This window comes from Acanthochromis polyacanthus, chromosome 5, assembly GCF_021347895.1.
Source record: "Acanthochromis polyacanthus isolate Apoly-LR-REF ecotype Palm Island chromosome 5, KAUST_Apoly_ChrSc, whole genome shotgun sequence".
NCBI classification, from domain to species: domain Eukaryota; kingdom Metazoa; phylum Chordata; class Actinopteri; family Pomacentridae; genus Acanthochromis; species Acanthochromis polyacanthus.
In genome coordinates, this window is record NC_067117.1 from 37,834,289 (window position 1) to 37,850,935 (window position 16,647).

Here is a 16,647-nt window from a genome sequence, read left to right on the forward strand (position 1 = left end):
GCTCTTTCTCCGTAGGCGCGTAATATGTGTGCCTGTCGTCCTGGTCAGACGACAGCCTGATGAGCGGTTTACATCGTGTTATCAATACATTTGTAAATATAAGTGTAGCTGTCCATTTCATAAAATTGTATCGATATTATCCATTGATACATTTAATTTAATCCACAGGAAAAAACATATTACCACTGAATCCCAAGCAGGTGAGCTTCTCACAGGCTATCACCTCCTTATGGATTTAATATTGACCGCGTATTTTTGTTTCAAATACGGGACAATTCGGTATTTTAAGGGACGGCCGGTAACCCAGAATTAGACTGTGATTCAGATAAGACGAAATAATAAATACAACTCACCAAAACACAACCTATTTGTGCGCCGGTTTGTTAGTCACATGCCGAAATTAACCCATTACTCCCGCATTGAAGCCAGTACAGGCATCACCTAGTTAACTTTACCTCGGCACACGGACTTCCCTACCAACACTGCACGCATTTAAAAGTAAGGACTTCCAGATTTCGATATTCAGTTACAGTAGGCTATCATCAACAGAATCCTGAGCGAATGCAAATAAGCACAATTAAGCATAAAATTACTTACCGTTCACCAAAATGCTTCACTGAGCTTCGGCTGTGCTTCGGCTGCTCACCATGTGCTCACTCTGGCCTTAAACATGGCCGCTCGCGCATGCGGGAAAGAGAGACTGTGGGCCGTTTACACATCATCAAATTGTTTTTTACATTAGCAGAACTTAAAATCCAACTGTTTCATGATGAACTGAAATTTTTAAGCTCTGACAAGGTGATGGTAGTGTATTGAATCAAAAGGCATTATTTCTATGTCATCCAAGCTAAAAAAAAAAAACATTTACAATTAAAAAGTCTAACTGGATTACAGAACTTGATTTTTTTATGTCACAACAATATATTTATTTAAGTTATGACAAAAGGTCCACAGAATTACTTTTTAGAGTGTATGTAAGACCCCAGGCTGTTGCTTTTTTGTGTTTTCAAGCTGTCACAGTGCTGCCACACTTATTTTCAGGTGTTTTATTAGGAAAAAAAATTTAGGCGAAAATAAAATTCATCCTAATTCAGTGTGTTCCAACATAAAATACTCCGTGCCAGTAGCACCTAGAGTAATTCTGACTCCACTGGGTGAACATTCAGGTTATCAGCTTTCAAAGGAGACCCCAACCACGCCTGTACTCCAAACAGTTCAAGAACAGCATTCAATTTACTTTCCGTACATCTTCAGTAGAAATTTCAGGCGAAAATTGACGGAAGCTTAACGGGTTTGTTTCCTCAGTATGTACTGGGTATAACAATGTCCCTGACTTATTTTTGTCTTTTACTTATGTTGTTTTTAACTTAGAGTGTGTGGATTGCGGGGTGGGTGGGTTCTGGGCTGGGGGGGGGGGGGGATTTGGGTCTTAATTTCTTTCATTTTATTTTAATTATTTGTCTGTTTGTAAAGCACTTTGTGCTACAAATGATGTATGAAAAGTGCTATATAAATAAAGATTATGATTCTTATTCTTATTATTCTTCTTCTTCTTATTATTATTATTATTATTATTATCTGTCATATCTGAGTAATCAGAGATGAAGTCTGTGCACTGCTGCGTAGCTTCAATAGCTCTCATTGTTGCTTTCATTCTTCCATCTGATACCCTCTGAGTCCTGTTTTCTTTTTTTTTTTGCACTTTTCAGACAGAAATGTTATTTGTAAAGATGCAAACATTAGCAGGGAAGTCAGACTCTCAAAAATGAGTCATTGACTTCCCTGCTAATGTCTGCATTTGCCTACAGATCTTAAAACGTGACAGTATCTGGGTTAAAATTTGGCAGCTGATTTTCTAAGCAGGTGCCTCTTGCCTCTTCTCTGGTGATTCCTCATGACTGGTTTCTGCAGCAACCAAGGAAGTGCTGACGTCTTTGGCATCATGGGACTTTCAAAGCATACACACTCATATACACAGAGATCACAAGATGTCCCACCAAGTCCTGGATAATTCCAGCAGGTTTCTTGAGGTCAGCTATGTGCATGTGTTTGTTTGCTGAAGTATTGCAGAGGTGAGGATACAGTTTGCCTCATCCTGCCTCCCTCCCTGACTGACTGACTGACTAGTCAGTTTATCAATAACTAAGTCAATATAAAGAAAGGGAATGATTGTGACAAGTTTGGAGCTGTTGCTAGAGTTGTAGTCATGGTGACTAGCGTAGCGCTAATGCAGGCAGAAAATGACAAATTCAATTTAGCATTTTGTAGCATCTAATTCACAGAGTTTCAGTGCAGTTTGGAAATTTGTAAAATTGTGATACTTGATGGCAGCTTGTCTCCTAATGTTATCACTGTGGGTGACACCAGAGTTTGAGAAGTAGATTCACACTGAAAATGAGTACTGTGAAACAACCTGGCAGAAAGAAAAACAGCAGGGAATTAATTCATATGTACACACTTGCGGGCTTTTATGAAAGGGCTACATTATGAGCAGTATGGAGAAGAGTGAAGCTGGAAAATCTGTGATTAAGAGGAGGGTGAACAGTTCCCTCTGTGTCTCTCTGACATTGGGTCTTTGGAAAATGGTGGGAAATTATCAGCAACATGGGTTGCTCTTATTTTTCTCTTAATTTTTTTCCACCCAAGGAAGTTTATGACAGATTTTGCTGACTGTATTCACATTTTGTATCTTCAGCACATTATATATAATATTACAAAGGTAAAGAAACTGATTAGCATACAAGAATAAGCAAAAAACAAAGCCAATAAGAGAGAGAATAACAAAGGAAGGACATCTATTATGTATATATAAATTAAGTAAAACTAAACCGTCTGAACCATAAAACCTGCCAGATGGTTTGAAACTGTACTGTCTTATCTCTTTTTTGTTAAAATGCCAACATTGCAGGGTTTTTTGTCAGACAGCAAGTATAAAAACAGAAAGTCTAAAATTGTGATATTTCATCAAAATCACTATATTCTTCATATCTTATTTTAAAAAATGGCTCAAAATGTGTACTTAAGATATTTTAAAACCCAAATTTCTGTGCTCCCCCAGAGCAAGTGAGAAGCCATGAGCAGTGACCAACAGTCACGTCACAAATATTTAGTGAATATTCAGCTGAACTATACATGCTGTGTTTTAGCAAAGCAGATAGGAGATGACAACAGTAAGTTGGAGTAACAAGTTGTCTGTTAGGACTGACTGGTGGGAACCTGGGCAGAGAACACACAGAGAGGCAGGACTGATGCAGGGCAACATTTTTAATGAGCGGGGAGCTAATTCCGCTCTGCAGCCGAAAGCTTCTTGGAGAAGAAGGCACAGGGATGGAGCTTCCCATCTCTGTCGGCCCGCTGAGAAAGCACCGCCCCAACTCCGGTGTCCGAGGCATCCACCTCCACGATGAACTGTAGGCAGGGGTCTGGCTGGACGAGGATGGGGGCGGTGGTGAAGCGGGCTTTTAGTTCCTGGAACGCGGTCTGTGACTCCGGAGTCCAACGGAACTGCTTGGATGTGGAGGTTAGAGCCATCAGGGGCATGGTGATCCGGCTGTAGTCTTTGATGAATCGGCGGTAAAAATTGGCGAACCGCTGGAGCTGCCTGCGATCCCCGGGCTCCGGCCAATTCTCCACCGCCGTGACCTTGGTCGGGTCCATCCTGACCTCCCCGGCATTGATGATGTAGCCCAGGTAGGACACCGTCGGCACATGGAACTCACATTTTTACGCTTTTACAAGCAGGCAGTTCTGTAGGAGGCGCACCAGAATGTGGCGGACATGCCGACGGTACTAAGCCAGGGATAGCCAAGAACTAGGGGGGTGTGGAGATTTGGGAGAATGCAGAACGTAAGTAATTCCTTATGATTACCAACAGCTGACCATTCAGGGCACAAGCAGAGAGCGGGTGGGGAAGCGGCTCCGCGGGGATGCGGAGTTGGCGGACCAGAGCCTCATCGATGAAATTCCCCTTGGCTCCTGAATCTACCAAGGCCGAGAGAGACAGCTGCTGGTCCTCCCAGGACAAGGTGGTGGCCACCCGCAGATGTAGCTTGGAGGAGGATATGGAGGTTTGGCTCACCAGCACTCCTCTGGTCACTGGTGAGCCCCGGCTTTTGACTGTTTCACCGGGCAGTCGGCCGCGTTGTGGCCCACCTCTCCGCAGTGGAGGCAGGCATTTCTCCTCTGCCTTTGGGCCTTTTCCTCTTCGGAGAGGTGGGCCCGGCTCAGCTGCATTGGTTCCTCCTCAGATAGGGTCAGGGAAACCACAGAGGTTGTGGGACGAGGAGGAGGAGACAGACGGACCCCGATGCGGGATCCGGGGCTGGTGCTTCGTGGCCAGGGACGTGATGGTGTTGGGGAACGTGGCTGGGAGGGCTGGAGGACCTGAAACCCCTTCTCCCGGCAACGTTCCCAGAGCCGATTGTCAAGGCAGATTGTGATGTCAATCAGGGCGTCGAGATTGGAGGGCTCGTCCTTGAGCCTCTCATTGAGGCCCCGCTGGAACGCCTCTCGAAGGGTGGCGTCGTTCCATCTGCTCTCTGCTGCAAGCGTCCGGAATTCCACCGCATATTCCGCAGCGCTGCGACCTCCTTGTCGCAGTGAGCTGAGTCATTTTCCTGCTTCGTTCCCGCGGACCGGATGGTCAAAAACCCTCTTCATTTCTTAGACAAAGGCCACATAGGAATTGCATATTGGGTTCTGGGCTGCCCAGACCGCCAATCCCCAGTCCCGCGCCGCTCCCGTGAGGAGGCTTAAGATGAAGGCGATGCGGGACTTGTCCGTGTTGTATGTGAGGGGTTGGAGGTCGAAGACCAGAGACGTCTGAATCAGGAAACCCCAACAGGCGCCTTTGTCTCCCCCATAACGCTCTGGAGTGGGGACGTAGGGCTCGTGGGCTATAGGTGGTGAGGGGTTCACGATTATCGGGGCGGGTGCAGGTGGCGGAGGAGTAGCGAGAGGGGGTGTGGCGGTGATCTGGGCAAGAGCAAAGGAAACTGAGTTCATTTGGTCGGTGAGAGCGTTTAATTGGGTGCAGATTTCCTGGTTTGAAGCGATGAGATCTTTTAAAGCTTAACTGTGCTGACCTAGCAGCGTTCCCTAGCTGGCTACAGCCTGGAGAATCTTGGGGGGGGGATGCTAGGCCCCTTGCTGTGTGCTCTTCGGGTTCATGTTTTTGGCCAGATCGTACTGTTAGGACTGACTGGTGGGAACCCGGGCAGAGAACACACAGAGAGGCAGGACAGATGCAGGGCAATGGTTTTAATGAACGGGGAGCTGAGGCCGGGTGTCGGGGGGGGTGAGGTGGGGAATCTGGAGGTCTGGAGCGTGAATGGAGGAGGTGCGGGGAGACTGGGGAGGGAGCAGCCGAGACCAGGGACCAGTGGCAGAGCAGACAGGTGAAGCGGAGCGGGGAGGTGGCGGAGAGCGGACAGGAGGCTTCGTTCCTTCGGCGGGTGGGTTTGCCAGGCGTTCCAGGGGGCCAGTGAGCACAACAGGGGGACACAACGGTGGAGAAGGTTCCAGGTGGACCAGGGAGGTGGCAGGGCAGGAGAGAACTGGGCAGCAGGAGCGTCGAACTAGTAACAGGAGAATATAGGTTAGTATTAATCTTTTTACTAGACAAGAATATCAAGGCGAGAAGGCGACTAACTGCTTGAGCAGAGTTTACGATCTGGCAGGGGATGGATGGAGAGATCGGTCTTTTATGACAGAGGTGTAATTAGTGGTGATGCCTCTCAGCTGCCCAGGACTCTTTTGGAGGGAGATAGGAGATTAGCAGCAGCTGGGGAGGAAAGCTCTGCTGTGCAGCACAGGGAAGGGAGAGCGAGAGGAGGAGAGAGAGGGAGAAGGAGCGATCAGATGGGGACAGAGGAGGGGGCCCTGATATTGTCAGCAAGTTATTGGAGGATACATTCAGTAGGGTGAAATATCTTTGTAGAGTTAATGTCCGAAGTAGTGTGAAAAACCCCTAGTCTGACGGTAAAATGTCTGTATGTCTAGTGTTACCATTTTTTCCAGCATTGGCAACAGCTGTAGGGACTTGTTGATTGTTATTGATTACAGGTTTATGCAAATTTGGTGAAATCAAATAAATTCAACTTTTTTTAAAAATTTTATAATGAATGCATTAAAACTGTCATACTGCACAAAAGACATTTCTGAATAAATATAGCTTTCTAAATATAGCTATAGTTGTGCTATTTCCATAATGACATAGGACTTTATATTGCAGAGAAAATGCCCACAGAGAGTAAAAATGTGACAGGAGCAAAAAAATCACAGGGCGAAACAGAAATTTAAATTCAGACTGGTGATTAGTGTGAAAGAAAGACAGCACTAGTTGTGCTCCAGTCTTGATGGGGTCATTTTGTGCCCCGGTATTATGTGTTCAAGCTCATAAGTTTTCATTTGTATATCTTGCACAGTGACTTCCATGATGCACTGCATCACACTTTCACATCAAGCAGTATTGTAGCACCTGTGAGTAAACAGTGTTATATTGGTTTGCTGGTAGCAACAACAGCCTTTTTCCTTGTGTAGTTTTTGACCAGTAGTGGAGCTATGGAGCAACGTTTTGAGTGTTTTGTTTGTGTCAAGTGACACCATACACATTCCTGCTAATGGTTTTACACCATACCACAAACATACAGATCTGGAAGTAACATTCCAAGTAAAGTAGCAAAATTCATTGCAGAAGAAAGTTTTCAATTGTTTTGTTAGAAGGAAACCATTGCAGCAGTTTCTTGACAATGAGTTTGAGAGATATTTACTGATCACATGTGGCTGGGATGTTCACTTACCTAATATTTTTGTCCTTTAGTGTATTTACGCAAACAAATCTTGATCGAATGTCATGCTGTCATGATAAACTCAAACTGATCATTTATTAAACTTCCTCAGAGCCGTTAATCATCAGCACATTAAAAGCAGAACTAAAGAAAATACGAGAATTGAAAACCATCTCACTCCCACACTGAGTCTGTCTGATCTTGTCAGGCTACATTTTTCTCTGAAGTCATCCCCACTCCACACTATCAGACAAGTCTGAGCAGAAATGCGAAGAAACGCCTACCATGTTCAATACCTGACTGTGACGCACGCAGGCATGCACGCACGCACGTAGTAATTCATGTGCTGTCAAATCTTCAGTGTTGGGCAAGCTACTTGGAAACTATAATGAGCTAAGCTACCAGCTACTCCGCGTTAAATCAAGCTTTACTACACTGAAGCTATGACCCACAGAAATGTTGCAAGCTAAGCTAAAGCAATATGGCCAACGTAGCTTAATGCATTCAAGTTACTTTTTTTTCTTACCAAAAAATTTCAGGGACTAATGAAGTCAGTCAAATGGAGACAAGAAAATGCTGACTTGTTTATTATTAAACCATCATTTTTGTTCTCAGTGCTCCAAACTTAGTAAGTTGATACACTGAGGAATATGTGGAGCTATATTTAAAATGAATCAACCTTTTTACATTAGAAATCATTGTTTTGATTTTCTTTTTAGTTTGTATTGCAGACATAATGTATCTGATAATTAAGTTGCAGTAGCTTATATTAACACACCACTTACATTTGATATAATTTCCATATAAAGTAAGCAATATTATAGTAAGACAATATTATACATAATTTGGGTATTCACGTTGGGTATTAAATCAAGTTTTATTTCTTAAGTCTAATATCTATGTAAAATCATTCAATGCTTTCCCAAAGTGTTGTGTCCACTACTACTTAACTCAATTTTTGTCTTGAGTGTAAGATTAAGATATTTAATCATTTATGCCATCACTTTTGTTACCCTTTCTGTTATTTTTTTCAGCCATTTGCTCATTAGTGTTAACAGTAATACTGAAGAAGACAGATTTTGGTTTTACTGTTACCTCGTTTTCTCCCATACCTCTTCCCTCCTATATGTATCAGTTTAATTATTTAATCCCCCAATTTATACATATTCACACACTGCCACTACAACCTTACGTTTAATTTAATTAATTTACTGCCACGCGAATTTTAGATGTTGAAAAGTAGCTCGTTTGTGTGTGCATCTTATACTGGGGTTGACATGTGGTGGTTAGGTAATTGCTGCTGGTTGTGCATATTCGGTAGTCACCTGTATATGGGTTCTCATTTTTGTATTTGACGTCTTTGAAGTTGACAGAAACTTCGCCTTGGGCTGGCACAGTAGGCATCTGAAAACAACTTCTCCGTTTTTTCACAAAAACTCATATAACTATTTAGGTAGGGCCACGGTGACTCTGACTCCTTCGGTAGCTCCTCGTCTTCTCCCTCCTTCTCTGCCATCTTTCAGTGAACTGAAGCGAGTGTCTGTGTGTGGATCCAGTGAGTCGCAGGAAGGGATTGTTGAATGACGACATCAACAGTTCCTCCGCTTCTATTGGTCGACACAGACATGTCGGCGTTTGGAGAAGATGTCACTGTCTGATCCTTAAAAGTGTGAGATGAGACTGCAGCAGAGCAGAAAGCTCCGCTTCAAGCAGTTCAACATTCCTCATTTTTAGTGTAGCTTTTTGCATTCGTTACCGCGCTACATGACCAAAAGATCAGCTAAGCTGTTGAAATGCTTTTTGATTTTGTAAACAACGACGCAATCACGTCGTTACAGAAAAATGTAGTTAAACTACTAACGACTCTATTTGTAGTGACGTTACTGCCCAACACTGCAAATCTTCACACAATAAGGCAGCGTTGCTGTAATAAGAAAAATGTTGAAACATCTGAGATGCACGGTAGAACACCGTCTTCAATGAAGTTAATGCACATATGCATTCAATCAAAGTGAAATGAAGAATTTGTGGAAATAACCAAATGTGAACACATGACATTTAAATGAAGATACAACAGAACAGTATCAGTGTACAGTGAATGGATAGTTTTGGTTTTTGCAACTTTATTTCTTTTTTGTATCATAATTGCAATTTTTAGAGATGATGAACATAATATTTTAGGGATACCATACAGGGACCTAGGGCTGGGCGATAAATCGATTTTATCGATTAATTCGAGTTTGTACGTCAATGATACGTCAACTGAGCATCCTTGGCAGAGTACTGCGCTCTCTGAGTGCTTTTCTTGTTTGGAATTGGTTCGGGTTATGTGGCATCACTTGTTTTGAGCAATTTCTTTGTCATCTGCAAATTCATTTTAGGTAGGGGGTTAAAAAAAACAAATAAATTATGAATCGGGATTTTTTGTGAAAAAATCAAAGATTTTATTTTTCAGCCATGTCGCCCAGCCCTACAGGGACCATTCAAATTTGAGTTAAATGCAAGAGACAATGAAAGCTAAAAGTGAAAATGATTACCTATACTGCTGCTGTAAACAATAATCACAGTTTTCAGACATGCCTGCTTCAACTTTGACGTATAGCAAGCAGGCATCATTCTCAACATATCAACTCATATCGATTAAGTTGAAGTTGTGTTTCTACTTGATTATTGTTAGTGCAGTTCTCAGTCTTTCTTTAAGCTCTGGTTTGATCTCCCCCAACTCCTAAGAAATATATTTAGCATATAGCTGCTCGATAATTTACTTTCTCCACCAGCTAATCATCAAGTTTGTCTGTTTGTCTATTGGTTTGTGCCGAGCAAAGAAACAAAGAAAATCGTGTTTGACTGAAATTGTACATACTTCTGAATCAGTCAATTCATTGTCACAGAAAAAGTTTCCTCTAGATGAACTAAATGGGCCACACTGAGCTGAGTGTACTCTACCTGCTAGCCTGGTGAACGTAAATGAACTGTCAATGAACAGATAAAGCTAGTATTAGCAACATATTTATTCATAATAATAATAATTTGCCTTTATTTGTCACAAATACATTACAGCACTGTGAAATGTTGCTTTTCGCTTATCCTAATCGGGGTCAGAGCAAAGGGTCAGCCATACTACAGTACCCCTGGAGCAGGAAGGGTTAAGGACCTTGCTCAAGGGCCCGACAGTGGCTGCATCGAGGTTTGAACCACTGGCATTCTGATCAGTAGTCCAGAGACTTAACTGTTGTGCCACAACTGCCCCATCATTTTAAGCTATTTCTTTTATTCTAAAGGGATAACTGCACTGGCATCAGCGCTTGCTCCTACTCATATTCATATTATACAATACAGCAGAACTATATCAGCTGGTGATCCCAGCACTAGTGCTATTGAGGATTATAACACAGACCAGTTAGCATGCGGTTTTTCTTCTTACCATGTTGGTTGTTGAGTTGTGTGTAACAATTTAACACTTTTTGACTATTCATTTGAATACTGGCTGTTGATGCCAGTATTTTCTCCTATGAAACTAACTGAGGTGATTGTCTGACCAATGAGGACTTGGTTGGACAGCACATGTACCAGTAAACCTGAACACCACTGACCTAAATTTCAATCAGTCCTAAATTACAAAATTTTGTTAAAATGAGGGCAATTACAGAGACGGTGATTATTTTCTGTTTGCTGCAACCATTACATCTTTCATGTTTTTTGTAGTGTTTCATTCTATTGTTTATATACAAATGTTAATTAGTGATCTTTTACAAAGTTATCTTGGCATTTTGAATGTCACAGATCATTGCAATGCAGATTAAATTAGGCAATGAAATAATATTTTGTATTATCTCAAAGCAAAAACACAGATTGGCTTTTAAACCAGAAAGGATTTAAGATGCAATCTTTCGAAACATTACATGACAGTCTTTTGAAACATCTGCTTTAGCTGCATTAAGATAACTGTAATATTGCAGCTTAAAAGACTCAGATGTTCTCTGAGCTCAGAGCTGGAGGTGCAACAGGGAGGGAAAGGTAAATAAAGCAAACACACCTCACCACACCTAAATAATTAATTCGCACATCGTATGCAAAGTGTGTGTGTGTGCGTGTGTGCATGCGCATGTATGTGTGTTAGAAAGAGGGAATCCTGGCATGAGCCTGGGACCTGTCTGTGTAGAGTTTGCATGTTCTCCCTGCGTGGGTTTTCTTCGGCTTCCTCCTACAGTCCACAAACATGCTGAGGTTAATTGGTGATTCTAAATTGTCCACAAGTGTGAATGTGAGGGTGCTTGGTTGTCTGTCTGTATATGTAGCCCTGTAATAGTCTGGTGACCTGTCCAGGGTCCCTGCATTCACCGTAAGTCACCTGGGATAGACTCCAGCCTCGAAATGAACATACAGAGGATTAAGCAGTTTGTAGATGATAGATGGATGAAAAAACCTGGAATCAGCATGTACTGCATTTTTCCAAATGTTACAGTACTAGAAAAATTGAAGTGGTGACTACATACTGTAGATATTTTACTATTTATATTTAAACCTGTTTCCACAATTGTCTCCGATCTTTTCTGTGTAGACACAGCCTGCAGTTCTGCTGGATATTCACTGAAATGTTGTCAAATGACCAGTGGTCGCAGCTGAGTCACTAATGGCTTTATGTAGATTTTTACTTTTTTACATTTTCTAAAAGCTGGTCAGTGCTAACGATGTCTTTAAAAAAGAATTCTATATGAGACATGTAGAAATTTTTTTTTTTTTTTGATGAACAGTTTTAAGTTTAGATTTGGGATCATTTTCCTGATGGAACTGCATGTCACAGCTGTGTAGTTCAAGGACTTTTGGAAAGTTAGAAATCTGACACTTCTTTCTGTTTCTGATAAATTGCATAATTTTACTACTTTTATCGATATAAACAATATATGTAAAATATATATACATTGACCACTGACTGGTGAAATTATATATATATATATGTATATATATATATATATATATATATATATATATATATATATATATATATATATATGTATACACACACACACACACACACACACACACAAACACACCACTGAACTGTTACAGTCTTATTGCAGAGCTTCAGTTCACCTCCTCCTGTTGTTGTTGTCTGGTTGTGCAGACCACAGCACCAAGCAAGAACTATGTTAATTCAATAACAAGTTGTCTTTAAGTTTAGTTTGTTTCAATACTGTGTAAAAACTGTTGTTTTTAAAATGCACAGTGGCAGCAAAAGTAGCAGAGACACACTAATCTTATGTGATATCCTTTCGCTTAATTTCTATTGGATGAAATTTGTACCACATACATTTTGCCATAGTCCATTTAAATGCTTAGTTTGCCTTAGATGAACAGCTGAAATCTCACAAAAGGAGTACACATGTTGAAGTCTAATATGTAACTAGCTTTCATTCTATTTTGGTGTTTTAATGGTCTAAACTGACCTTTATTCTGGAATGCCATTTGTTTTCTTTCATTTCAGTCTCGTTTCAAATTAAAATACATTTTCTGACTATTTTTAGGTGCCACCAAGGAGATCGGCTCAGCGCTAACCAGGATGTGTATGAGACACCGCAGCATCGAGTCCAAACTCAAACTGTTCACAACGTAAAGTACACACACATGCGCACACACACGCAGACTTAGACACATACTTACACACAAAAGACGGTATTGTATGGCATCTTTTCGAGGGCAGGGAGATAGGTGAAGGTGTGTTAACATCCTTTATCTGACAGTAAGGGAAAATACACTGTGAATTACATTCAGCTGACATTAGGCCATAGACAAAACAGCTAGATGTGTGTGGTGTGTATATATACTACTGGTCAGAAGTTTTTGAACACCACATTTTTTTTCCAGTTTTTATTGGAAATTATGCATGTTAATGTCTTATCGTACTCTGAAGTGAAAGCAGAGAACAAATAAACCAAGAGAACAAAATGTATTCTAAACTTTCGACTCATCAAAGTAGTCAACTTTGGCAGATATAACAGCTAAACACACTCGTGGCGTTCTTTCTTCTTTTTTTTTAATATTTTATTTTCATTTTTCATTATTTTAAACAAGACCAAACAGAACAAGGCTCAGATGCATAACATATCACCAGTCCAGTACAGATAAGTGCAGAGCACAGAGAGGAGGCAGGATAAATCAATAAAGAAGTGAATGAGTAAAAATAAAATGTAGGAACAGGGACTCAGTTTAAAGTCATTGTATCTTGACCTTTTTAAAATGTGCCAGAAATGGATTCCACAAGTGAGTAAAAGTGTTTCTTGAGCCACTGCGGAGTCTTTCCATTTGTAGTAGAAATAACATGTCCGTGACCCATATTTGGAAAGAGGGAGGAAGGGGAGACTTCCATTCTTTCAATATTAATTTTTTCGCAACAATCAGTCCAAGTTCCAGTGATTTTTGCATTGTAGCAGGAATAGTCTTCGTTGATTGTGAGCAGCCAAAGATGACCAGTCCAGGGTCTGGCTGGAGTGGAGTTTTATATGCTTTGGAGTACCAGTCAAATATTTTTGACCAGAAGCCTATTAGTGAGGGGCAGGACCAAAAAGCATGAGACAAAGTACCTTCTGACACATTACACCTGTCACACACTGGGGAAACTGAAGGATAGATTTTGTGCAATCTGGCTTTGGAATAATGCAAGCGGTGGACAACCTTAAATTGAATTAATTGATGTCTACTGTTTACAGAGCAAGAATAAATCTGGGATAAACATTTGGTCCACATGGACTCAGGCAAGTCCAAACCCAGCTCTTCTCTCCAAGCATCCCTAGTTTTCACAGTGTGGGCAATAATACAATTATCAAATAATTTTACAATTTTTGAAATGAGATGCTTTGAGTTGGGAGGGCTACTAAAGATTGTATAAATTTCATGTTCAATTGGAAGATTTTGGAATCTTGGAATTTTTGACTGAATGTAATGACCTGTAAATACCGAAAGAAATGTGAGTAAGATAAGTCGTATTTTTCTTTCAGTTGATTGAATGATGCAAATTTACCATCAATGTATAGGTCAATAATTGACACTAAGCCCTTCTGTCTCCACTCATGATAAGACTTGTCATGCCAAGGGGGTGTGAAGCATTGGTTAAAGCATAAAGGTGTTTGTACCGACGTATTTGGTAGTGCCAGAAATCTCCTTATCGTGTTTAAAATTTTGACAGACTGTCTTAATATAAAGCACAAATTCTTGCAGGACTCTGGTTTTTCAAATTTGGAAAATAACATAGCTGGTAAAGAGGAATTCTTTATGGAGTTGGCCTCCATCTTAAGCCACAGTGGGGCTACCTGATTGTCTTGAATCCCATGCTGCCAAAACATTAATGCCCTTGCGTTCGCTGCCCAGTAATAATGTTTGAATATTGGTAGGCCTAATCCTCCCTCTGCTTTCGGCTTCTGTAAGTGCACTTTTGAAATTCTGGCGTTCCTACCATTCCAAATATAGGAAAGGATAATAGAATCCAAGTCTTTGAAAAAAGCTGGGGGGGGGTCTGGGGGTCCTCCCCCAGAAAATTTTGAAAATTACTCATCCTATTTCCTGCATTCTGGTATATTTTATGAGCATTTTGTTAAAATCTTATTATAGAGGGATAATAAAAAACAACAACATTGAGCTCAAAAAAAAAAACTGCAACGGCAGGCAGTATTGAAAATAGTTCTTCATGTAAAATATGGATGAAAGTTCTGTGGCTGGATGTGCACAACACATTTCAGCATTTTCCATAAATATGTGCATAACTGAAATAACTCCAGCAACCACTTGTAACATTTGTCTTGGAGGATTCTAATGCACAACAGCTTCAATTTGACCACATCAGCAACTAAACAATAAAAAGTGCTTAAGCAAAAGCAAACCATCTTTATAACTTAAGTTATCTATTCACTGAACAGAATTACAATCACACACTAAACTCTGTCTCACAGGAGCAGGGTGACATGGACTAAAATCAAGACTAAACCAGGTCTGACTTCACAGGAGCAGGGTGACATGAACTAAAATCAGGACTAAACCAGGTCTGACTGGATATCACAGGAGCAGGGTATCATGGACTAAACCCAGGACTAAATGAATGAATAACTTATTAACGAGGCCCAAAAATAAATAATAAAGACTGTCAACTCAGAATAAATGGCACAATTGTAAACAGGAACAGGAAAAGAACAGGGAAAATGAATTTTTGTGAGCCATGTTGTACTCCCTGGTGGCTTTTTTTGAAGCCTTGATGATCTCTGGGGTGGGTTCCCATTTATTGCATGGCTCCAAACCAGCCATTTTAATAGTCATAATAGAGGAGAGTGTTCCCTCTAGAGCCACAGTGCTCCTGGTCTTAGTCTTCTTTAGTCCAACCAGTGAAAACAGAGTCATATTAGGCCCAAAACTAGCAAAATGCTTTATTTATTTATTTATGTCATATATTTGGCTTATATATCTCTCTCTTGGCTATCTCCACGTTCCAATCATTATTCTAATAAATAAAAGCTCAAGTTAAATAAGTCTTATATGGTGCACCTGGACTGAAATGTTTCATATTTCATATTCATATTAAGTTCCATAAAAATCCAAGACTGTCTGCATCACAAATGACTCTCTCCTGTAAAATCCTTTAGACTCACCTTTCCAGTAGAGGTTTCTCCCCTCTCACTCTCTCTGCTCCTCTGCCCTGACTCCTACAGGTCAATAGGGGTGGAATGATTATTATTATTATTATTATTATTATTATTATTATTATCATCATCATTATTCACATAATCATACGTGAATGAGCTCAGCTCCTGTTTCACTGTGTGATCTGATGCTGGAGCTGATGCTCCAGAAGGAAGTCACCCCAAAGATAGTATATGGTTAAAAAAAAAAAAGAGTGCACACCTCACTCTATGAACAACCAGAGCCATCACAGTGCATTTCAGACTAACTAGCTAGCTAAGTAGCAGCGTTCTTTTAGAGCTGAAAAGTAACTTTTGACCGCAGAACAACAAAAGTAAGACGTGCACAGATACAGCAGCGTCTCACGCTGCCTCCTTTACAGGGGGCTCTCTCCTACAGAGTGAACAAGCCAGGTTTTTATTTGTCAAACAGGGAGCACTTGGTTCATTAATTACATGGGACTTTCTGCTGTTAGCTGGGGGGCTGGAGCTAACTTATTGTTACTATCAGCAGTGATGAATACTTACTCTCCTGAAAACATTTCGCATATCCATTCTTGTTCACGTTCTCCTAATGCTTCTCTCGTCCGGTCTGTGTGCTCGTTCCCTATGAACACATGCTGGTGGTACCAGCAGCCTAGGTTGCAGGGAAAACATGGACTGGATTTCAGTGATGTGGTCCATATGAACAAGTGGAATGGTGTATTTTTACATAATCTGATGAAATGAAACATTGCATCTGAGCCACAGAGCAAGAACAAACACAAACTCCCCCCAACACTGCGTCTCCTGAACCTGACGCATGACGTTCCCTTTTTATCAAAACCGGAGCTGCCGGACAAATAGTAGGTCTGACACGAGTCATGGCGCCCTCCACCACAACATAATATTGACCTCAAAATATGATTAATAACACCATTGAAATAAAATGAACAAAAGCCCTCAAGGAAATTAAGTACCATCAATGTCTATAATTAATGATTGGATAGTTATTAAATTGAAGCGATAATGCACAGTTTCAGGTTCAGTCCAAAGTGTGACGCTCTAAACCCGAAAATAAGTAACAACCTCACCTTGATTAGGCTATAGGAGTTATTATCAACATTGCTCAGATTTCACCTCACTCATTTGCTGAAGCGCCACGTTTCTTCTGTGACAAAGCCACTTTTGCTGCTTCTGGATCTTTGAAAGTCTCC

At 40.9% G+C, this 16,647-nt stretch overlaps 1 protein-coding gene across 5 annotated transcripts in view; it reads left to right on the forward strand.

Annotated features, from left to right (window-relative positions):
- The window catches only part of mtss1 (MTSS I-BAR domain containing 1), a 186,196-nt gene that overhangs the window by 70,754 nt on the left and 98,795 nt on the right, over positions 1–16,647 (forward strand). For 3 of the 5 annotated variants that reach the window (XM_051948024.1, XM_051948023.1, XM_051948026.1), the window contains exon 4: positions 12,314–12,398. The exons of the other annotated variants lie outside the window; for them this stretch is intronic. In XM_051948024.1, coding sequence (XP_051803984.1) covers positions 12,314–12,398 — 85 coding nt within the window. The remainder of the gene's footprint in view (positions 1–12,313; positions 12,399–16,647) is intronic. 5 annotated transcript variants of the gene reach the window in all.